This window comes from Polyodon spathula, chromosome 16, assembly GCF_017654505.1.
Source record: "Polyodon spathula isolate WHYD16114869_AA chromosome 16, ASM1765450v1, whole genome shotgun sequence".
Taxonomy (NCBI): domain Eukaryota; kingdom Metazoa; phylum Chordata; class Actinopteri; order Acipenseriformes; family Polyodontidae; genus Polyodon; species Polyodon spathula.
The window spans coordinates 22,656,985-22,680,567 of record NC_054549.1 but is presented as its reverse complement, the minus strand read 5'-3'; the positions used below and the strand labels follow the sequence as shown (position 1 = coordinate 22,680,567).

Below are 23,583 nucleotides of genomic sequence, written 5' to 3'. Positions count from 1 at the left end.
TAACTTGAAATCTGCAGGAGCTATAGTTATAGATATTTTAAAATTGATCTTCAGTACATACGCTAACAAATTGACTGACTATTGTCGGAAGACTTTTTTTTTTGCTTGTCCAGTTGAGTCTCGCTTTCAGTCTGACAGTCACACTACATAAATTTTAAAGAGGATTCATTCCATTGTAATTGCACCGTACTATTGTAGGTACAGTGTTCAGGATTACTGTAATCAGATTACATGTTTCAGTAACTTGTAATTGTAATGATTCCTTTTTCAGACTGGTATACTTTTGCATACTTTTTTAAACCCAGAGGAGTTATCCTGTTTTAAACAAAAATACACATTTGCTAGAGCATGTGTTTCTTTCAAAACTGCACATTTGAGACATATTGTAGCTAATGGAAGTGCAAAAATAAATATATATATATGGAATTATTTAGCCACAAATAGCATGCTTTAAAAAGGCCATATTGTCGATCTCAAGAGTCGCTAGTGAGATTGATTAAACTATTTTGTAAGCCACAATCGCTTGAAGCCGTGTTTTGTGTCTCTGATTGAGGTTTAGCTGCACGTTGACTTGAATGTGAACAGAAATCGCGCTCATGCACATTGCAACAGCTTAGCAACTGAAACAAGTGCGGCTGTACATGTGGGGCTGACCTTGGCACCACCTTTGCCAGCAGCAGGTGCGTCCTTAAAGCAGATCCTGCTATTCCCCCCTTCAAACCAGTCGGATTTTAGGGATAAAGCCGTTTGGATACGGATGAGAAAGCTCTGAGAATAGCCTGCACAGAGACCTTGAGCCACATTCCGGCGCGCCGTGATGTCATCGCTCAGCATTCCCGGGATTTTATCGGAATGCAGCTGAGCCCGTTAGTCAAACGATCACAAGTCGCCACCTAGTTAGAAGCCAGGGGGCTGGGGAACAGTGCGCTGCAGTACAGTATAGCTAGCATTGCAGCAGGGGAAGCTAACTCTAGATTCTTTAATGGGGATCTGAGGGCCAGTGTATTCAATGCAGTACAGTACAGTGGGTCTGAGAGCCAGTATATTCAATATAGCACAATACAGTGGATCTGAGAGGCAGCACAATGAATACAGTACAGTGGATCTGAGAGCCAGCACAATGAATACAGTACAGTGGATTTGAGAGCCAGCACAATGAATGCAGTACAGTGGATCTGAGAGCCAGCACAATGAATGCAGTACAGTACAGTGGATCTGAGAGCCAGTATATTCAATACATTACAGTGGATCTGAGAGCCAGTATATTTACCACAATACAGAGGAGAATTTCACCCCAGTTGAGTCTAAAATGACTAATTTGCACGGCATCTCAGCTTCGTGTGCGAGCCCTGTTAGTGTCTGTCAGACTGGGTGACACAAGCACACATTCTCGCTGTGATGTCATCACGCCCTCATCACCAGGATTTATTGCAAAAGTCACAGAGGACCCCCCCCCCCCTCCCCCTTACACCCCTGCAAAACAGCTGAGTTCATAATTCAAATCCACACCTGCTTATATATCCAGAGGTCCACTTAGCACACTAGTGCTGTACGGCTATGGCCAAAAGTTTTGCATCACCTAGAATTTTAGGGCTGAGACCCAAAAAAAAAAAAATGACATGACCATAATTCAGGTTTTAACATTGTGTAATCAAAGAAACTACAAAATGATTTTGCCAAAGTCTACTGGAAGCCATAATAGTAGTACAGCATTTCGTGTTAGATTTTGAAATGTCACATTTGTCAGGGTTTTTCATTTTTCATTGAATATTTTGAAAACTACAAAGCGGTGTGTAATTCAATATATTAACATAACATTATTCACCAGGCTTCGTTCGACTTTATGAAGCAAGATGAGTTAATTTTGTAGGGTGATGCAAAACTTTGCCATAGCTGTATATTAAGTTTTTGGTGCCTCCTGCTGGGCAAATAATGTAGAAAAAAGGGACAAAGGGCGTACTTTCTCCAGTAAATCTTATGCCGCTATAAATTAACAAAAAGTGCTGATCACTCCTGTCCCTGCATTCTGCTTCAAAACTTTTCTTTTTTTTTATTATTAAAGTATGTTTTGTATATGATGGATCAGTTGAACCTTTTCAGTCCTGAATTATTTTTGTGGAACTGGAGAATGCAAAATAAAGTTATGGAATTCAAAAAGGAACTCCCTTACTGAGTATAAACATATATTTTGGTAAAGTCCAGTCAGTACTTTTAAGAAACCTCGAGGTCCCACCAGGACCTGAAAGGGTAGTGAGTGATTTCGATGGGAAGCGTTTAATTAGACACATTGTGAAAAAGAGGATTTAGTGTTACTAGTGCTCATTTATGTTTGCTTTTGTATTTATTTCACACACAGTATTGAATTACAGTGATTTACAATGCATGGAAGTACTGTGAATAATGACTTTATTACAATTCAATTCTCATTTAAACCACGCTTTTAGATAGTGTCTTTACAGGCTGTATTCTATGATTCTGCCACTTTTTATGAACCCCCTATGTAACCATTCAATCTGAAATGACTTTAGATGGAAATAACTGACTCTATTTAGCCAAAGAAGAATCGGGGGGGGGGGGGGGACACCAGAGAACACAGCTGGAAAAGTGAAGATAAACCCTTCACACAGAGAGTGGTGAGGGGATGGAATGGGTTACCTAGTCATGTTGCTGAAGGAGACACTTCTTGACACAGAGAGTGGTGAGGGGATGGAATGGGTTACCTGGTCATGTTGCTGAAGGAGACACTTCTTCACACAGAGAGTGGTGAAGGAATGGAATGGGTTACCTGGTCATGTTGCTGAAGGAGACACTTCTTCACACAGAGAGTGGTGAAGGAATGGAATGGGTTACCTAGTCATGTTGCTGAAGGAGACACTTCTTCACACAGAGAGTGGTGAAGGAATGGAATGGGTTACCTAGTCATGTTGCTAAAGGAGATACTTCTTCACACAGAGAGTGGTGAAGGGATGGAATGGGTTACCTAGTCATGTTGCTGAAGGAGACACTTGACACAGAGAGTGGTGAAGGGATGGAATGGGTTACCTAGTCATGTTGCTGAAGGAGACACTTCTTCACACAGAGAGTGGTGAGGGGATGGAATGGGTTACCTAGTCATGTTGTTGAGGCTGAATCACTGGGATCCTTTAAGACCCAACTTGACAAAGTTTTGAGATCAATCAGCTGCTAGGAAATGGGTGAGCGCTGACTGCACCCTCACATTCCTATGCTGTAATTACTCAGAAAGATGGTTTGTCGGTAAGGCCGCATGTCTGAATAGTGTCCCTGTGTTTCCTCAGAGCTGATGGAGACTCGCACGGCACGGCCGTTCAGCTTCTCCTTCAACACCAGTGATTACCGCATCCTCCTTGTAGACCAGGACCAGGATCGCATCTACCTGGGCAGCCGCGAGTATGTGGTGGCATTGGACATGCAGAACATCAACAAGGAGCCCCTCATCGTAAGAGAAGTTCATAGAACAACCCAACATGGGCGTGAAGCATCGAGAACACAAAGCCACTTTGGGACAGTGGCTTGAAACCTGGTTCCAGGAGACCTAGTTTGAGGTTTCTGTATCAAACCCCAAGTCTCCCCTGGTGTGCCGCGCAGTGGCCTGAAACCTACAGCTCTGACCAAAAGCTTTGCATCACCCTATAGAATTAACTGATTTTGCTTCATAAAGTCAAATGAATCCTCCTGAATAATGTTACGTTAACATATTGAATTAGATGCTGCTTTGTCGTTTTTCAAAAACTGACAAAAATTGAAAAATGTGACATTTCGAAATATAAAATCTTTATTTATTTTTTAAAAATGATATCTCAAGCCTAAAATTCTAGGTGATGCAAAACTTTTGTCCATCGCGGTCATTTCCTGAAATCAAGTTTCAAGCCACAATGTGGCTTTGTGCTCCCTCAGCTTTACAGAACACCTTGCAAAGTTTACAGGAATCTAACTGTGTCCCATGATGTCTGGATCCCAGAGTTCTATTTTTAAACACATTGCGGACTGTTTTAGAAATTCTTAATTCTCATAAATCAACTGGGCACTCCATGTCTCAACATTTACTCTGGAGCGTTTGTGACACATTAATGTAATCTTGTTGTTTTAGATTCACTATATCATTTTCTGTGTTCAGTTATCCCATCCTGCTGACTTTCTAAAACTTTCTAGCCCTCCAGTGACCCCTCCAGTAGAGCTGTCAGAATCGTGTTTCATCTATAGCTGTTACACCAGAGTGCTCACATAAACCCATCCCCCCTGCAACACTGCCCCCAGTGGATGTAAAAGTACCATATTTCTGCAGGTATTTCCTCGTGATATATTTCTTACATCTACTGGGTATGTGGTACACGTGGAATACCAGAAAATGGAATGCTGTGATTGGCTACTGCACAAATCCCTATGAACAAGACAAACTGTAGTTCACCCACAAAATTGTTCATGTTCAGCATAAGACTGGCCTCTCAATTACAGAGCTTGCTCTTTAGTTGAATGTAAGGCGTTTTGAATCGTATTTGATACCATCTTTGAACCGTATTGTTTGAAGTTCGCGGCCGGCCCTTGCCTCTCCGTTCAGTTCAATGGGCTGAAATGCCAATATTTTTTACATTGTAAGTGTGGGGCAGGTAGCTGATTCAAATCTTTATTGGTGTGAAAGCATGTGTTATGAAACCATGTCCCTGTTTGATATGTGTGTTAGGTTGATTGTGGATCTCTCTCTCTCTCTCTGTCTCTCTCTCTGTCTCTCTCTGTCTGTCTGTCTGTCTCTCTCTCTCACTCTCTCACTCTCTCTGTCTTTACCTCGGTGTCTCTCTCTCCTCTCTGCCATTCCCTCTCGTTCGCTCTCTCTGTCTCTCTCACTCTCTGTCTTTCCCTCTCGCTCTCTCTCTTTCTCTCTCTCTCTCTCTCTCTCGCTGTTGCTCTCTCTCTTTCTCTAGATCCATTGGCCAGCTACAGAGGAGCGACTGGAGGAGTGCAGAATGGCAGGCAAGGGTGAGCAGGTAAAGAAATTAAGTCAGGTATACTTTTCACCATGCACCAGCGCCCCCTGTGGTCTGGCCGGGCGCCTGCGGGCTTGCCTGTAAGCTGCCCAGGACTGTGCTGTCCTCCGATGCTGTAGCCCTGGGTGGCTGCATGGTGAGTCTGCTGTGTGTAAAAAAGCAGGCAGCTAACAGCACACGCGTCACATCCCAATTTTACAAGTAGCCCAGGTTAACTAACTCGGTTTTACACTGCATCTGAGTTCGACACGACACCCTGGGTACTGTAGGTCTCAAAGTAGCTTTTTGAACACGGCTGCAAATAGTTTTTCAAATTTTACAATCAGAATTGCATTTTCTTTTTGTACTTTAAAATTCTAATCAGATTCATGTTTTTTTTTTGTTTTTATTGGTCTGTTTTTAATCGTTAATTTAATTAACAACCTAACTATATTTATCATTCTAATTATACAATTAAAACTACATTTTTTTGTCTCTTGTTGAATTTCAACATTATTACATTTCATATTAGACCTGTTTTTAGTTTAACAGTTCATTTTTTTTATTTAAAGTGCTTTGGGATCCGTGGGACGGAAGGTGCTATAGAAATGTGTTGTACTGATTTCAGAATATATTTTTAATAGTTATGGATTTGAAAACAAATCAAATATGCATTCTGTTTTTAAACTGTAGCCTATAGCTAAAGATCACAGCAGGTATTAGTTTTGATATTGCTAAGAAGCATACTTAAATACACTTTTCTAACATGTGTTTCAATGTAACTGCTGTGCTTGCTGCAGTGGGGTACAGTATATTAACACTCCTTGTGCTCTGGACAGGGGGAGTGTGCAAACTATGTCCGTCTGATTGCACCCTGGAACCGCACTCACCTGTACACCTGTGGGACAGGAGCTTACAGCCCTGTCTGCAGCTTCATCAACCGAGGCTGGAGGTCCGAGGTGAGGCGAGGGGGGGCCCCCAAACTGCCTGGATTCAGGCTATCAAATTTCTAGGTTGCATTCATTAGGAAAGACCAGCTTAAAGTTACTACTGAAATCCTAGTTAGAACAGAGGAGTAAGTATACAAGCTAAGGCATTTGGCCCATCGCCTCTCGTTCCTAGTAGCTGATTGATCTCAGAACTTACTTGAGTCTTAATTAGTTTTGTCTAGAAGGTTTTTGAGATGTTCCAAACAACATTTAAGTTAGTTTTTTGTAACATTCAAAACCAGGAACTAGAACAATAGCTAAAACATAAGGAAATGTACAAGCAAGACAAGGTTATTCAGCCCAACAATGCTCGTCTGGTTCCTAGTAGCTGATTGATCTCAGAACTATATCAGTTAGCAATCTCTGGAAGAAGCATCGGACACAGCTCTGGTGTGTGCTCATAGCGGATCTTGATGCCTCTCGAATGCACCTCCCAGTGCTGCTGTTTTTTATACGGTCTCGACACCCCTGTGCGTGCGAAGCTTGCTGGCCTATCTCTGTGTGTCAGCAACATGTTGACCAGACCACTCCTGCTTGCGCCAGGTCAGGGGAGGTCAGTTTTATTGAGGCTTTCTCAGGCATTTAAACATTCCCTGATAGCAGCCAGATAACTTTGCTCAGCTGCGCTTATAATCTTTTCATAAACACTTTGGGTGAAACAAAAGCATAAGATTTAAGTAGTGAATTGTATTATTATTATTATTATTATTATTATTATTATTATTATTATTATTATTATTATTATTATTATTATTAGTTTATTTGGCAGACTTCTTTATCCAAGGTAACTTATGTGTTGCAGGGCAGTACAAGATTACAGTTCAACAGTGTAGTTTACAGTAAGTGCAAACACTACTAGAGTACAATATGAGATAAGAGGTAAGATTACAGCAAGTTATATCTACAAGTACATATTAGCAGTGTAATAGTGCAAGGAGAGTGCATCAGCTGAGGTAGACTAAAACATGCAGAATACTGAAATATACATTTTGTACAACTTAGTACATTTGTACATTTTGTACAGCTATAGTGTGCATTTGGTTATTACTCTGCGCTGTGTGTGTATTGCCACTAACGTGGAATAACCCCCCTCCCGTCCCCCTTTCCTTCAGGAGTATTTGTTCCGCCTGGTTCCTGGGAAGGAGCCTGGAAAGGGGAAATGTCCGTACGACCCCCGACAAGAAACTGTGGCCGCCCTCATCAGTAAGTTATTGTCCACCTGTGTCTGTGTTCAAGACGATGCATTATAGCAATTCTGATTTACTTTTTGAATAACTTTTTACAGCAAGGTGTTATATGTACTCCTCAAGTCCCGTACACCTGTTTTGCATTCCCATTAGCTACATATTTCTCAAGTGTGCAGTTTGGAAAGAAACACATGCTTTAGCAAACGGCTTTTTTTATTTTTTTATTATTCCCAACACATCTGGCGCTATACTAGGTTAAAGGACATCTTTAATCCTGCTTACTTATCCTTTTTTTTTTGGTAATTGGGAATAGCTGTTAGCAATCCTGCAGTAGTTCTTCATAACTGAGTATATTTGAATCTAGAAGTTATCAGTGATGTGCTACTCCTTTAAGAAAGTAATCCATAATATGGAATGGATTACTTTTCAGTCCCTAATCAGTCAATTCTTTAAAGGGTACTATTTTTAATAGTTAATTTAAATACTGTACCAGATTTGACAGTTACCATTGCAGAACCCTATTCTTTGGAGGACCAGTGAATAACAAATATTCCACAGAGTTGCAGTAAGTGGTATTTGGTGTAATGGATCTCCTCCTAGAGTACTGACATCAGCATAAGACTTTGCCTTCCAGCCCTTGCCTTTCCATTCAGTTCAAAGGGCTGAGATGCCAGTTCTTCTCTCTGTCTCTCTTTCTAGATGGTAATCTCTATGCAGGTGTCCAGGTTGATTTTATGGGGATGGACAACGCAATCTTCAGGACTCTGGGCAGAAGGCCGGCGGTCAGAACAGAGCAGTACGATTCCCGCTGGCTCAATGGTAAACAATTGTTATTCAGCAATTTCAATATGAAATAAAATGTTACAGGTTTGTACGTATAGGGTCATGCAGTCAGGGGAGCGCAGGGGTCCCTGAGGGTCTGCCCTGGTACACGCACAACTGTGTGGTGTGCACGGTGAGTCGTAGAGTCAGGGGAGCGCAGGTTCTTGTCCTGGCTGTGTGAAATCGGCAGCCTTTGCTGGGGATTCCAAAGGGAGCGTTGCACTGGCTCTGGCGCTCCTGAAGGTTAGGGTGGCACAACCGGCAGGGACAGTTTTTTCCTCATCGTGCTACAGCTAACCAGGTGCCCAGTGAACTCAGAGCGGACACCTGGCCTTTGTCCTCCAGAGGTCGGTAGCTTGCCGACATCCGCTCTCGAGTTCCTGGGTGCAGAAAAGGAAGCTGGCTCGGTCTTGGGATCGGAGGACACCCGCTGAACCTTCAGTTCTCCTGAGCAGCTGTGAGGGGAATTTCTGTGATAAGGGGAAAAATAATTTGACATTTTAGATTGGGGAGAAAATCTGGGGCAAAATAATTTGGCACGCTAAAGTAAAATTTTAAAAATGTTGATAATGCGTATTTAATGTAGATCTACAGTGTGGATTGCAAGGTCACTTGAATTTTGTGTTGGTTTCTATAAGAGAGAAACCGTGATAAGAGCTGAATTGAATAAAGATAATTCATTGCATTGAGTATCATTAGGCAGGAGAAATTGAAGATTATTTTCTTACTGATTCAACACTTTGTGTTGTTTATGCCACTTGAAACATGTCTTCCTAATTGATGCTTGTTTGATTTTAATGAGATTCAATGGATTGTTCATTTGGTGATTGGATTTGGTTTTTGCTTTTTTGTGACGCTTAGTTGTTGTTTTGTGGGAATGTTTTCCTGAATTCCTCAGGGTTTTGACTGAAATCTCACGCACAAGGTGTCTGTTGTAAGTAAAGATAGTAGAGAGGACTATGTTTTAGAACATGAAATTGGCATTTGAAAAATAAAAAGGAATGTGAGCCAGGAACGGACAGGAAAGGTGTTTGCTGAACCTAAACCAGATGAAGACCTAAATATCATTGCCTGCGATCGTTTTTCAAAACGTAAGTGTGCTGTAAACAGTGTTTAAACGTTACAGAAATATCTTCCCATGTGCTGTGTCTGCAGAGCCCGTGTTTATCAAGATCCACATGACTCCGGACAGCTCCGAGAAGAACGACGACAAGCTCTACTTCTTCTTCAGGGAGAAATCTCTGGAATCGGGGAGCAGCCCCAGTGTGCTGTCCAGAGTGGGGAGAGTCTGTCTGGTAAGAACACAGCTGCCCCCCAGCACTGCTCCTGCTGCTGGGTGCTTCTGCATGTGCAGTTTAGACAGGATGACCAAAACGGACCCTTCCATTCCTGGTCTTTGCTATAACCCTGTTCTAACATGCTTTATTGAACCAATTAACCCTGAATTCATGATCTCATTTTATCAATAAAACCTGGAGGTGAGTGGCCCTCCAGGACTGTGATTTCACACCCCTGAGCTTGCGCATTCTGATTATATATATATATATATATATATATATATATATATATATATATATATATATATATATATATATATATATATATATATAATATATAATATATAGGGCTTCTAGTTTTTGGTTTTTATTTTCCATCTCTTTCCCTCTCTTTAAACCTTAATTAATAGTTGTTAAGCCTTAACTGAATACCAGATTGTTTAAATTAGCGACACACTGCTAGAAACCAATGCAGTGGAAATTAAGCTGAATTCGGCGATTAGAACCAGAATAAAATGCAGGTTCAAATAGAATCAGATGAGATCAAAATGCACGTCATTTGTGAATTCAATCAAGATATGAGGGGGAAAAGAAACAGCTTCCTTTCGTAATTAATGTTTGATTAAGAAAGTGAATTGGCTCAAAATATGTTTAAAGGGACATCACGTCATCAAAAATAAAACCTGAAAACTAGAAGCACTAATTAAAAATATATATATATATATATATATATATATATATATATATATATATATATATATATATATACACACACACACACTAAGTGTACAGAACATTAGGAACACCTTCCTAATAGTGAGTTGCACCCCGTTTTGCCCTCAGAACAGCCTCAATTCGTCGGGGCATGGACTCTACAAGGTGCTCCACAGGGATGCTGGCCCATGTTGACTGCAATGCTTCCCACAGTTATGTCAAGTTGGCTGGTAGTGGATCTCTACTCCGAATAGCTTGTTCCATCTCGTCCCACAGATGCTCAATTGGATTGAGATCTGGTGCCTGGGCAGGCCACTGCAGTAAGCTGAATTCACTGTCATGTTTGTGGAAGCATTCCTGGACAATCCTAGCCTTGTGGCATGGGGCATTATCCTGCTGAAAAAATCCATTAGCAGATGGCTGCACTGCTGCCATGAAGAGATGTACCTGATTGGCAATGATGTTCAGATATCCTGTGGCATTCAAACGTTGCTCCAGTCAAGCAAGTGGCATTCAAACATTGCTCCACTCAAGTTTTCATGGCACCCAATGTGTGCCATGAAAACACACCCCACACCATCACACCACCACCACCAGCCTGCAATGTTGACACACAGCATGATGGATGCATGTACTCATGTGGTTTTCTCCATACCCTAGTCCTCCCATCAGCATGAAACAGCAGGAACCGGGATTCATCAGACCAGGCAATGTTTTTCCAATCCTCCAGTGTTTTTGTTCCTTAGCCCACTGCAACCGCAGTTTCTTGTGTTTTGCTGAAAGAAGTGGAACTCTGTTAGGTCGTCGGCTGCCATACCCCATTCGTGTCAAGGTATTAAGACTTGTGCATTCTTTTATGGGTCTTTTGGCACCAATGTTGTACTGAACTGTCAGTTGACTAAATGTAGCCAGTCTGTTGCTCTGCACAATTCGTGTCAGCCTCCTTTGGCCTCTTTCATGAATGAGCCGTTTTCTACCACTGACCTGCCGTTGGCCCAGCAGTTCTTGACACACTCAAACCAGCGCGCCTGGCACCTACTACCATACCCCGTTCAAATGCACTTAAATCTTTTGTCTTGCCCATTTACCCTCTGAATGGCACACACACACAATCCATGTCTCAATTGTGTCAAGGCTTAAAAATCCTCCTTTAACCTGTTTCCCCTTCATCTACACTGATTGAAGTGGATTTAACAGGTTATGTCATTAAGGGATCATAGTTTTCACCTGGATTCACCTCGTCAGTCTATTTCATGGAAAGTGTTCCTAATGTTTTGTGCACTCAGTGTGTAATATATATATATATATATATATATATATATATATATATATATATATATATATATATATATATACACACACACACACACACACACATACATACATACATACACACATATTTAATCAGGCTTTATTTCTGTACATACTTACCAAAAAGAGTGGTGTTTTTTATCATACTCTTAAAGTAATTGTAGCTAACAAAATAATTCTCTAAATCGTACCTGTGTTGCATTTAACCATGTAGGTCTCAAATGTGTGAAAGCAAATAATATCTCCGAGTCTGAACCTGTGCGATTCTATGTTGTCCAGAATGATGACGGGGGTCAGCGCTCGCTGGTCAACAAGTGGACCACCTTCCTGAAGGCCAGGCTGGTGTGCTCCGTGGTGGGGGGAGACGGAGTGGAGACCTACTTTGACGAGCTCAGTAAGAAAACCATTTCAAGTCAAATAAAACCGACGACAAGGGCTAGTCTGACTCGAGGGCTGGGCTCCAATCCGGCTGCTCAAATCGCAAGTGTAATTTACACAGCCGTGTGGTGTGTAGCTTCTGGCTGTGCGAAGTCACCGGTTATCGCTGGGGACTTTGCAGAGCCCTCACTGCTGATCTCTTTCCCTCTAGGGGCCAGTTGCGTGTGATAAAGTCTAGTTTAGTGATATTAAATTGCAGTTATAGTGCAGTTCTATCTGGTTTTACTATGGTTTTCAAAACAGATCTTTTCTTTAACATCATGTAATCAAAGAAACTGCAAAACGATATCGCCAAACATAATGCAAGTACAGTATTTTTTGTCAGTTTTCCATGAAGTATATGGGAAACCACAAAGCAGTGTGTAATTCAGTGTTACCATAACATTATACAGCAGGCTTCATTCGACTTGGCAAAATTAGTTCATTCTGTATAGAGGGTGATGCAAAACTGTTGGCTGTATTTGTATATACTAGTCACCCTGCTACCTTGTTCAGGAACTGCAATGGGATCGGGCTGGGTTTGGACTGGGTTAAACTGGGATTCTTTGCGTCTTTTCAGGAGACGTGTTCATTCAGCCGACGCAGGATGAACGCAATCCCATGGTGTACGCTGTCTTCTCAACCTCGGGGTGAGCGAAAGAGACATCGGCTGCCTTCTGCTTTCCCTATTCGCTGTCTGTGTTCTGTAGCTTTCCATTTAAAATATATGCAAGTGTTGGGAATTTTGTCCAGGTAGTGTAGAAACAGTCAGAATAGATCATCCTTGCTCCATGGTGATGTTTGCAGTCATTCCTCATGTTTGTAATTTGTATTCCTTTTTGAAATATTTTAAACTTTAAACAGACAATGCCAGTTAAAAATGCTCCAAAAAATTAAAAAGTAGCCTGTTTCCTCGATTGAGGACAATGACACTTAATGGGTTAAGAGAATATTTTAAAGAGCTGCTCTTCATTGCGTGTTGTCTGCCATTGACATATCTAGGGGAATCCTAATTGGTGGGTCTTCATTCTAATCAAATCATGTGGCAATGTCAAGTCTGCCAGCCCACCATATGAATGTACCCAGTGGGGCTGGAAGAGTGAAAAGATCCCAGCATTTAAAATTCTCCAAACCAAGCATCTCAGATTTAAAATAACCATGGAACAGAAAGAGAAAGGTCAACGACTAAAACTCATGTTTCACATTTCCCTCTGAATATGATTACTCTGTAAGAAATCTCAATGGTGTGTTCACGTCCCCACCTCTCCTCTGCAGATCTGTGTTCACTGGCTCAGCAGTGTGTGTCTATTCCATGGCTGACATCCGGAATGTCTTTAACGGGCCCTTCTCGCACAAGCAGGGCCACAACTACCAGTGGGCCCCCTACACGGGCAAGATCCCATACCCTCGCCCTGGCACTGTAAGTAGACCAGCGCTGCTCCAAACCACAGGTCACTGTGAAAGACTTCCATGCAAAGACTCTCACAATTTGGTCTCATGGGCTTGCAACAGAGTGTAGAAGCTCTTAAATATAAATGACTGTGATGCCCAGAATCTGAAACATTAATGAGTAACATTTACGAATGAGAAGAGGTCCATCTAAGCTCGTCCGGTTCCTAGTAGCTGATTGATCTTAAAATATTGTCAAGTTGGAGCTTAAAAGATCCCAGTGATTCTGCCTCAACAACATGACTAGGAAACCCATTCCATCCCCTCCCCACTCTCTGTGTGAAGAAGTGTCTCCTTCAGCAACATGGCTAGGTAACCCATTCCATCCCCTCACCACTCTTTGTGTGAAGAATTGTCTCCTTCCCTCTGTTCTAAGTCTTTCTCCACTTCCAACTGTGTCACCTGTCCCTGGTTTCTGTGCTGTGCTTAATCTATTGTTTAGGCTTGGCTTTTGTCAGATTTTAAAGACTTCAATCAAGTCGCCCTTAATTCTTTGTTCCAGACTGAATAGATTCAATTGTTTCAGCCTGTCTCTATAGCTCATTCATTTAAGCCCTGCTGGGATTAGTCTGGTTGCTCTTCGCTGGACTCTGTCCAGGGCCACTCTGTCTCTTTGGTGTCATGGTGACCTGAGCTGTATTCCAAGTGTGGTCTCATCATAAATTTCTTTTGATTTGTATGATTTTGACGATATACGCAAGTTTGCCTTTTATAATTGCTTCGCTACACTGGTTAGTGACAGTGATGTGTCTATGACAGCACCAAGGTCTTTCTCTTGGTGAGCCTGATCTACTTCTGTACAACTGAATAACTTTAGCTTAGAACACATTACCGAGGACTTGATTTAAGTCTTAAAAGGAGCTGACAAAGTTAAAGAGGGAAGGAGACCCTTATTCACACAAAGAGTGGTGAGGGATTGGAATGGGTTACCTAGTCATGCTGTTGATGCTGAATCACTGGGATCCTTTAAGACCCGACTTGGCAGTGTTGAGATCAATCAGCTGCTAGGAACCGGACAAGCGGATACCCTTTTAGTGTTTGAATGCAACATTGCTGGACCTTCTCTCTGCTGTCCCCTCTCTAGTGTCCAGGAGGCACGTTCACTCCGGGAGTCCGCACCACAAAGGATTTCTCAGACGAGGTTGTGAACTTCGTCCGTGCGCACCCCCTCATGTACACCCCTGTGTATCCAGTAAACAGACGCCCCCTGGTGGTGCGAACTGGCGTGGACTACCGCTTCACCACCATCGCTGTGGACCTGGTGGACGCTGTGGACGGACGCTACGAGGTCCTCTTTCTAGGGACAGGTAAGGACTAAACTTGTGTGAGGTGGAGGACGAGCATTTTTAACCAAGTTAAGCAAAGATTTTAAGGAGCTGCTCTTCAGTTCCTAAGCAATAGATTTAGCACAGCACAGAAACCAGAGACATGTATCTAACCAATACTTCAAGCACAACAAAAAACAAGACAGTTGGAAGTTAAATTAGAGATAGACTTTGGCCAGATGGAAGGAGCCACTTCTTCACACAGAGAGTGGAGAGGGTATGGAAGGGGTTACCTAGTCATGCTGATGCTGAAGTACAGAGATCCTTTAAGATCTTTGTTCAAATGATATCCGCATTGTGTTATTTTTAAAACTGCAGTTTCTCCAAAAATACTGACACTCAATCTGCCCCCCCCCCCCTGTTTTCAGACCGTGGTACAGTCCAGAAGTTGATAGTCCTGCCTAAAGACCCTAGTACCACGGAAGAGCTCACTCTGGAAGAGGTGGAGGTGTTCAAGGTAAGAACAAGACTTCTGCTTGTAATCAATGTAAAACCACCCCAGCAAGTTTCACTAGTTTGTCTAGCTGTTGGCTCTATGTACTTAAACACAGGCGCGTAAACTGATTGAGAGAACCCCACAAGCTAATCCTGAGATGTTTTTTGTGTAATAGTAGAACAAATGCTTTCAAATAATTCTAAGAATTAATGTTTTAGTGTGTTTATTTCCAGACCTCATTTCCAGTGAAGACCTTGAAGATATCATCCAAAAGGGTGCGTTTTTCATTTTTTCATTTTATGTGTGTGTCTCTTGAAATAAACAAATCTCACTACAGACTTATTCCTTCTGCAAGTTGTAGACGTCCTGGGTCGTGAATTAGCTGGAGGGTTTGCCAGCCATGTCACTTCCTTGCTGACGGTGTCTCTCTCCTCTGTCTCTCGTATACAGCAACAGCTTTACGTCTCCTCGGATGGGGGCCTTACTCAGATGTCTCTTCACCGCTGTGGCGTCTATGGGAAAGCCTGCTCTGATTGCTGTCTTGCCAGAGACCCCTACTGCGCCTGGGATGGGGAGGACTGTGCTGCTTTCCCCCCCGCTGCCAAGAGGTTAGCGGGATTATATGTAATGCATTACTGTAATGTGATTACATTTATCAGTAATTTGTAACTAATCTGATTACTTTTTTGAGTAACTTGTAACTTTAATGGTTTCCTTTTTCAGACAGGTAACAGAATCTGGTAACGCATTACATTTTATGTAAATAAAACATACAGTAAAGCCTAGTCTGGCTGTCTAGGTGAGAGCTGTAATGCGTTACTGTAAAAAAAGTCTTTGTCAATGCCATTGACGATGCTGTCAGAAGACGTTTTGAGGTGACTGTTTCAGGGTCTAGATGGAGGCTTAATTGGTTCAATTAAACCATTTAGAACAGGGCTGGAACAAAGACCAGGAGTGGAAGGGCCAGCTTTGGCCACACCTGCTTTTAAACCCTGTTTTTTTCATGTCTCTTGTGTCTTTCAGGAGGAGCCGTCGACAGGATATCAAGCATGGAGACCCACTGCGGCAGTGCAGAGGCTTCAATGCCAAAGGTGAGAGCCGGGGATCCAAGTCTAGTATTGAAATGACCAGGAGCCAGGAGTTTGAGCAGGGTTAGAAATTCACACTAGACCTGCTGCTGCACCCAGTCCTGGTTTTCAGAACTTCCCTTGTTTGGGAATATTATTGAATTGATCAGGTGGCAGATCAATCAGGCTAAATCTGTTCTGAATGAACTGATTGTGCTTCTCATCACAGCATGAGTAAATCTCATCTGTGATTCCGCAGGTTTATTAGTAGGAGTTGTTTATGCAGCTGTAAGAAAGTGTTTTTCAACACCTCCAACTCAAGAACCAATGTTTTCAGTAGGGACCACCAGGTGTCCCCTTAACTATGTGTAATCGTAAGTGGCTGTTTTAAAACAGAGACAGCCTACTCCATTACAACTGCTTCTCTTGCTTAAACATGTTACAGCATCATCCAATTATCTGACAACAGTTCACCACAAGCAACAACACAGGGTGGTTGCCTCGGTCCCCCATCAGTAACTTTTGAAAGTTCACAACAAATACCCCTCATCGTAATTTCTCATTTCTCGGTGATTCAGTGACACAAACAGATTGATACACTGGGGGCTTGGTGGTCCAGTTGTTAAAGAAAAGGGCTTAATACCAGGAGGGCTTGATCCCCGCTCAGCCACTGGCTCACTGTGTGCAACCCTGAGCAAGTCACTTCACCTCCTTGTGCTCCATCTTTCTAATGAGACGCAAAACCGAGGTCATATTGTAAGTGACGTTGATGCATAGTTGTTGATGCATAGTTCAACCCCTAGTCTCTGTAAGTCGCTTTGGATAAAGGCATCTGCTAAATAATAATAATAATAATAATAATAATCATAATAATTATAATAAAATAATACATTGCAACAATGTTATTAAGGGAGTGTTGTGATTGAGGAATCTTAGTGTCAAGAACAACTAACCAGTGCGCCTGTCACGTACCAGTATTGGTACACATACCACAGGTTGAAAACCACTGCTCTAGAGAGTGCTGGCGCTAATATAAAGGCACTGTTGTAATGCCCCTGTCTCTCCTCTAGTTGAGAAGCGTTTGAGGGAGACCACCCAGTTTGGTGTGGAGGGAAGCAGCACATTTTTGGAGTGCCAGCCCAGATCGCCCCAGGCTTCGATCAAGTGGCTCTTTCAGAAAGATGGTACCAGCCGGAGAAAGGTGGTGAGAGAACATGATCATTGCAATTCATTTCAGGTCTAAAGTGCGTGGTGCTGCTTGCACAATAACTCCAGTAAGTCCGACCGAATATATCCCCTTTCAGTCACACATTTTTTAAAAGTTTAAGAAGTTGCTAAAATTTTGAAAAAAAAAAAACATATCTGTGTTATTAAATATACCAAGCATCAAAAGAAACTTATCGCTGTTGTGACACATTTATTATAAAAAAAAAAAGGTATATAAATGACAGACACTGATGAAATGTTTTTGGTTTCTTTTTAATCATGATCATTCATCCTTGCCCGTGACACGCTGGAGAGACTATGACTGAAGCATATGCACTTAATCACCTAATTAGTGAGAGAGTTGATTGGACACTGGATATAGAGCGATTTCAGCTGTTGAATTGCAAGAGTGAATAAAAGCATTAAATGAAATCACAGAAAAAAAACAATATGCTATGTCTGTCAAGAGAGCAGCGTCTTGGGTGCTCACAGCCAGCGATTTCAGACCTGGCGAGACGCTATAACCAGACCCACTCTGTCAATGACAGGCCACCAACCGGGAGACCAAGAGTCACAACACCTGCCCAAGATCGACAGATCATTCTGCAGCATCTTTACGATGTCAGTTGTTAATCGGCACAATAAAAAGTCATTGCACCTGCTCTAAAATAGTTTGTCATTTTTCGATCACAACTAGTGAATTTTATCCAGATGTATAAGTGATAAGTTTCTTTTGATGCTCAGTATAGATACATAGGTAGGAAACGTAAAGTGGTACAATTGTGCACATAGTGACTGAGAGGGGTATATTGTCATCATTCTGTAGGTGTCAGATTTATCTATATGAAAAGCATGCACATTATGGATTTTGTAATGGTAATTTATCTGAAGCTGTTGGTGAATAAATCAAACACTCCTTGCAGATTCTTCAATGCTACACTTCCTGGCAACTTCTTAAAGCTGCACGAAGGAATGACGTCGACATTGAAAACCCGTGATTGGGAAAAGCAGTGATTGGTACTCAAATGAGAGCCAATACGCCTGGCTTCTGGGAGTCTTGAGTTCTTTTTAAAGAAAATAAATGGACAACATTTAGAAGGTTTCAGTTTCAGAAATATATATTTTTAAAAATGCGCTCAAGAAGACTGAAAAAGAAACGTTCAGAATAGTTTTTCCTACAAGGACTCAAACTCCCAGAAGCATCTCGCGTGTGTCGGCTGCGTCCCTTCAACGGGAACAGCAGCAGGAGAAATTCAGCAGTTTTATTGATTACTGGCGCTATCAAAATAATAAAAATCAAATCCATGTTAACATAAGTGATGGCAATACATATCAGATAAAAATGACTGGACTTGGTGTGTTAGCTCTATTTACTTTTAAAGCTAGCGCCAGTTCTAAATGAAAATACACGTTTGTTATAGCATATGTGTTTCTTTCAGAACTGCTCATTTGAGACCTGTGTAGCTAATGGAAGTGTGGGATGGGGAAGATGTAGGGGATTATTTAGCTACAAATGGCATGCTTAAATATATTGTAGCACTCAATAGAGTTGTTAGTTAGACAGCTCTGGTCTCAATCCTTTCTTCCTGTCCGACGCAGCTGATCCGAGAGAAGGAGGTGCTGAAGACAGGCCATGGGATTCTCCTCAGATCCATCCTCAAGTCCGACAGCGGACTCTACCACTGCGTTGCCACTGAGAACAACTTCAAACACACCGTGGCCCGCGTCGCCCTTCGAGTCCTAGACCGAGAGATCGTGGACGCCCTCACGACCTCTGACCTCTCCCCTCCACAGACACCGTCCCTCAACCCACCTCACCTGATAGGCCAGCCGGAGATCCGCCTCATAAACCAGTACTGTGAGACATACTGGGATCAGCTTAACCCGGCACTCAGACCAAGACGCACCAGCAGGCACGATACCAAGGGGGGCGGGGAAGTGACAGGAGAGTGAAGCCCACCACACTGTCCTTAGGTCTGTTTGTCACTTTACAAGCTCAGTTTTGAGGATTTTGAACCGGGCTGTTTGAATTCTGCAGCGTGTCACTACGGTGCATTACAGGGATGAAAATATAAGTGTAAGCTGAGGTTCAAGCAAGTTAATATATATATATATATATATATATATATATATATATATATATATATATATATATATATATATAACTTGTTGTGTGTGTATGTGTGTGAGTGTGTTTATAAATAAACCAAAAAATAGTGAAGCGGAGTTATTTAAAGTTAAGAATAAATAAACATAATTTTACATAAAACCTAGACAGTCGTTTTACAGTATTTATAATAACGTTTCAGGAGTTCCAATGGTTTTTCGTTTTGCTCCATAGGAAAATAATTGATGTTGCACAAGAACAAAATGCTCAGTCACATAGTAAAACTGTAAAAAAAAAAAAAAGTCAAGCCGACAAACGTTTTGTCTGCTTGACTTAGTTTCTTCTAGTTTTACCTTACCAAAATAAACAGTAACAGGCCAAAACAATACGTGTGAAGTATTGACTAATTAGTTACTGTAACATTTTTGTCTCTTTTTAGCTGATAATTTATAGTGATTATAGAATACTTGTAATTGTGCAAAATACTGTACACGGTGTAAGAGGATCTAGAAGTAGGGTCCTCTTTCTTAATATGAATTATTAACTGAATTGCCATATCTTCGCTGCAGAGCTGTTTTCATATTCAAAGACATCCTATCTGATTGCAAGTTGGCTGTCGACTATCAGAATTGGAAAAAAAAATAAACAACCATATACAGCTCTGGCCAAAAGTTTTGCATCACCCTATAGAATGAACTAATTTTGCTTCATAAAGTCGAATGAAGCCTGCTGAATAATGTCACGTTAACATACTGAATTACAAACCGCTTTGTAGTTTTCCATATAGGTAACACGAATTGTGACATTTTGAAATCTGATATGCAATACTATATTACTGTCAGGGCTTTCTTCAATTAAAATATCTAAATTATGATCATAGTTATAAATTTTTTTTTTTTGTATTATGTCTCAATCCGAAAATTCTAGGTGATGCAAAACTTTTGGCCAGAGCTGTAGATTGCAGAATGCACAAGCCAACACTTCAGGTTTTACCTTGGCTTAGTGATTTCAAAGGTATGAATTCCAGCAAGCTTTTAACTGATCATTTGTAATTCAATTAATAGATAAACTCCTGCAAGTCCCAATGCCACAGTTGCATGGTCATTGTGCATTTTGTATCATCTAGAAAAATCATAAAAACAGAACATTTCTTGTATTGGATCTTATGCAGTCCTGTGAAACTCAGTTGAAATTTATAGGAATTTGCAGCCGTTGTTTAAAAGTGTTACTGATATGTTAACAGGTTTATATTCTGAAGGGTCCAGTCTTTCTTTCTGATTTATTACGACACTTCTATTTTAGAATATGCGTTTAACTTTTTAAAACTCTTCATGCATGGCGACCTCATGGGATTGGATTATAAAAAAAAAAAAAAAAAAAAAACTTTTATATTATATAAGGGGATATATATACCTTCTATCGTAGGCGAGTACCATACCACTTATAAAGCAATTACCCGAATGGGGAATATATATATATATATATATATATATATATATATGTGTGTGTGTATATATATATATATATATATATATACACACACACACACACACACACACACACACATATAAACAAACTACTTTTTTCCCCAGCTATTTTCAGTATTTCATGCATGAAAGGGGTTACATTCAATTCAATCACTATAAATATTCCGTTTCATTTATTCTTCAGCAGTAAAATATATATTTAAACATCCCAGTTTGAAGTCCATTACTCAGCACACACTGACACTGGTAGTCACCCTGTTCTGCTTCTCTTTAGTCCATCCAGAAAATAATTTATTGAATGATTGTACCAATAAAGACCCTTGCTGTCTGGGGTACAGAGGGCGCACTGCCTGACCACTTAATTAGGACCTGTGGATTTGGCTTCAGTCGTGCTTTAAATAAATCAATGTGTTTCTTTCAAAATTCCACACTTGAATAGAGGGTCAGGACAGATTTTATAGAATTGTTTTGCTACAGTTACTTTAGGGAATGACAAGTCGGGAGTTTAAAAACAGTGACGAGTCATTTTAGGGAGTCCTACACCAGCACCATGAGAAATATTTATTTTTGGATGTAAATATTCCTTTAAACTCTGCAACTTTTGGTGTTGTTTTGGGGGGGGGGGGGGGGGGGATGTGTGTATTGACAGGACCAGAACTCACAGAGGGCATGGAAAAGGTAGACCTTCTTTGCGGACCAATGGAAAGCCAATAAATACAGTAAAGACGCTGTAAACGCTGCTTGGATTTAGGTTGAATTTGCTATAGCGAATCAGTCTTTGATTTCCTCAGTCCAGAAAGCCAGTGACCTTTCAAGTCAATGCCTGTGCTTTAGTATAATCAAGGCTGTTTATTTCTCAGTTTTAAACTAAACTGCACATTTCTTTTCTAAAGGGCCCTTTTACACGTGTTGTGTTTGCACAGTGCACCGCTACAATGTACATTTAGGAATCCTTTTTTGCATAAGAACATGAGAAAGTTTACAAATGAGAGGAGGCCATTCAGCAATTCTTGCTCATTTGGTTGTTAGTAGCTTATTGATCCCAGAATCTCATCAAGCAGCTTCTTGAAGGATCCCAGGGTGTCGGCTTCAACAGCATTGGGGAGTTGGTTCCAGACCCTCGCGATTCATGTGTGACACCGATTCAATGTCCACATTTGTAGTAAAACTTTATTCTGTTTTAACAAAGAATGTCTACCTTGAACTTTCCCCAACTGTAACATATATTTTGGATGAACCTTTACATGAAGTGTCTCTAATTACTGTGTATTTACAATACATGCGTACTTACACATAATTACAAGGTTGTTATGCATAGTTACAATGTGCATAATGTGTAAATCTTTTTGCATGATATAATCCTAATCCTAACTCTAACTCTTTTGTGTGCTTACATAGATCGTGCAAAAACAGTTACACATTCAGTACATTGTAACTATGCCTAATAACATTCTAATGGTGTGTAAGTACACATGTATTTACTAAGTAACTACAATGTAATTACACAGTCATTAGAGACACCATGTAAAGTTTTACCAGATTTTGAAACCAAAACCGTAGATGTTTAAATAAGTGGTACAAAGACTGTATTCCTTCCATTCACTGTGAAAATCCTTCCTTTTCTTTCTAAAAGCCTTCTGAGGTGCAACGAAATACAGACTGACCAGACAGCTAATTCGCAAGCTTCCACCTTTTACCTGGTTCTCTTGAAAGTTTCATTAGAAACCAGCATTGTCTATTTCACAAAACAAAGCCAATAAAAAATGTAAAAAATTAGAAAAAGGGTTATGAGTCACAATTTAATATTTACTAGGGAAAGTTGTTTAGCCTTTTAATGGAACTACCATATATTTCAGGGATGATGTTAAGCCTGTTGCATAGCTGTTTGATCCATTCCTGGTTTCACTATGAGTTTATAGTAAGACCTACCTAAGCTTGTTACCTACACTCTGGGGCTAATCAAGCTCATAGTAAAACCTGGAAAGGGTGAAACTGCTGTATTTCCAGAACATGCCTATTACCGTATCCTTATTTTTCCATGTAAATCCTGTGTAGCCCAATTGGGCAATTTGTCTTGTTTTGAAGTTCATTTTTTGGCATCCTTTAGATTGAACAGGTGTTGTTGTAAGCATAATGTTTACATTTCTTTTTGGAATTCTATAGACATTTCAAAGTTTATAAAACACGGTAACGAACCTTAAACTGGCTTCAATTTCTAAGTACTTGTAATATTATAAAACACACACACCTTTGTATGAACAGCATATTTTTATCTTAAGATTTGGAATATGGGCAGATCATTTTAGAAATTCTAAAAAGAAACCTAATACATTCAGTGGCAACTGTTTTGACCAGGAGTCTTTCTCAATGTGTTCAAGGCAGTGGAAATGTTTGCCATTGACTTCATTGAGTTTCTTTTAGTGTTTCTATTGAAGACACTGAGAAAGACTTCTAGTGGAAACATTGAATTTGTTAAGTTTCTTTATTATTTCTAAAATACTTTTTGAAAACTGGGCTCCTAATTCTCCCCTTAAGTGTGACCAAGCCCATATGTATTTCTGCATATATTTTGTGAACTCTAATGTTATTAGACATTAATATGGAAAGGATACAGTCTTTTCAAAACACTGTGTTTTTAACTGATTTTCTGTGTTTTTTTTGTTTGTTTCTGTTTGACTGATAAAACTACTTCCATTTTCTTATTTGTAGATGTTTCTGTGATTAATAAGGTTGTTTGTAATTATAATATTTTTTTTTGCTGTTTGTATAGAGAAAATAAATATCTTTTATAACCTGGGAAAGCTCTTTTG

The 23,583-nt window shown here is 40.6% G+C and overlaps 1 protein-coding gene across 2 annotated transcripts in view; it reads left to right on the top strand.

The window, feature by feature from the left end:
- sema3gb (sema domain, immunoglobulin domain (Ig), short basic domain, secreted, (semaphorin) 3Gb) overlaps positions 1–19,258 on the top strand; it is a 52,510-nt gene extending 33,252 nt beyond the window's left edge. The window contains exons 3-18 of one of the 2 annotated variants that reach the window (XM_041274543.1): positions 3,297–3,457; positions 4,938–5,000; positions 5,819–5,938; positions 7,081–7,171; positions 7,855–7,974; positions 9,133–9,272; positions 11,559–11,673; positions 12,277–12,346; positions 12,972–13,116; positions 14,230–14,452; positions 14,839–14,927; positions 15,140–15,181; positions 15,357–15,514; positions 15,930–15,997; positions 17,044–17,174; positions 18,779–19,258. In XM_041274543.1, coding sequence (XP_041130477.1) covers positions 3,297–3,457; positions 4,938–5,000; positions 5,819–5,938; positions 7,081–7,171; positions 7,855–7,974; positions 9,133–9,272; positions 11,559–11,673; positions 12,277–12,346; positions 12,972–13,116; positions 14,230–14,452; positions 14,839–14,927; positions 15,140–15,181; positions 15,357–15,514; positions 15,930–15,997; positions 17,044–17,174; positions 18,779–19,132 — 2,090 coding nt within the window. In that variant the 3' untranslated portion in view covers positions 19,133–19,258. Of the gene's footprint in view, positions 1–3,296; positions 3,458–4,937; positions 5,001–5,818; positions 5,939–7,080; positions 7,172–7,854; positions 7,975–9,132; positions 9,273–11,558; positions 11,674–12,276; positions 12,347–12,971; positions 13,117–14,229; positions 14,453–14,838; positions 14,928–15,139; positions 15,182–15,356; positions 15,515–15,929; positions 15,998–17,043; positions 17,178–18,778 lie in introns of both variants that reach the window. The other variant, XM_041274542.1, reaches the window with a different exon arrangement.
- The last annotated feature ends 4,325 nt before the right edge of the window (positions 19,259–23,583 follow it).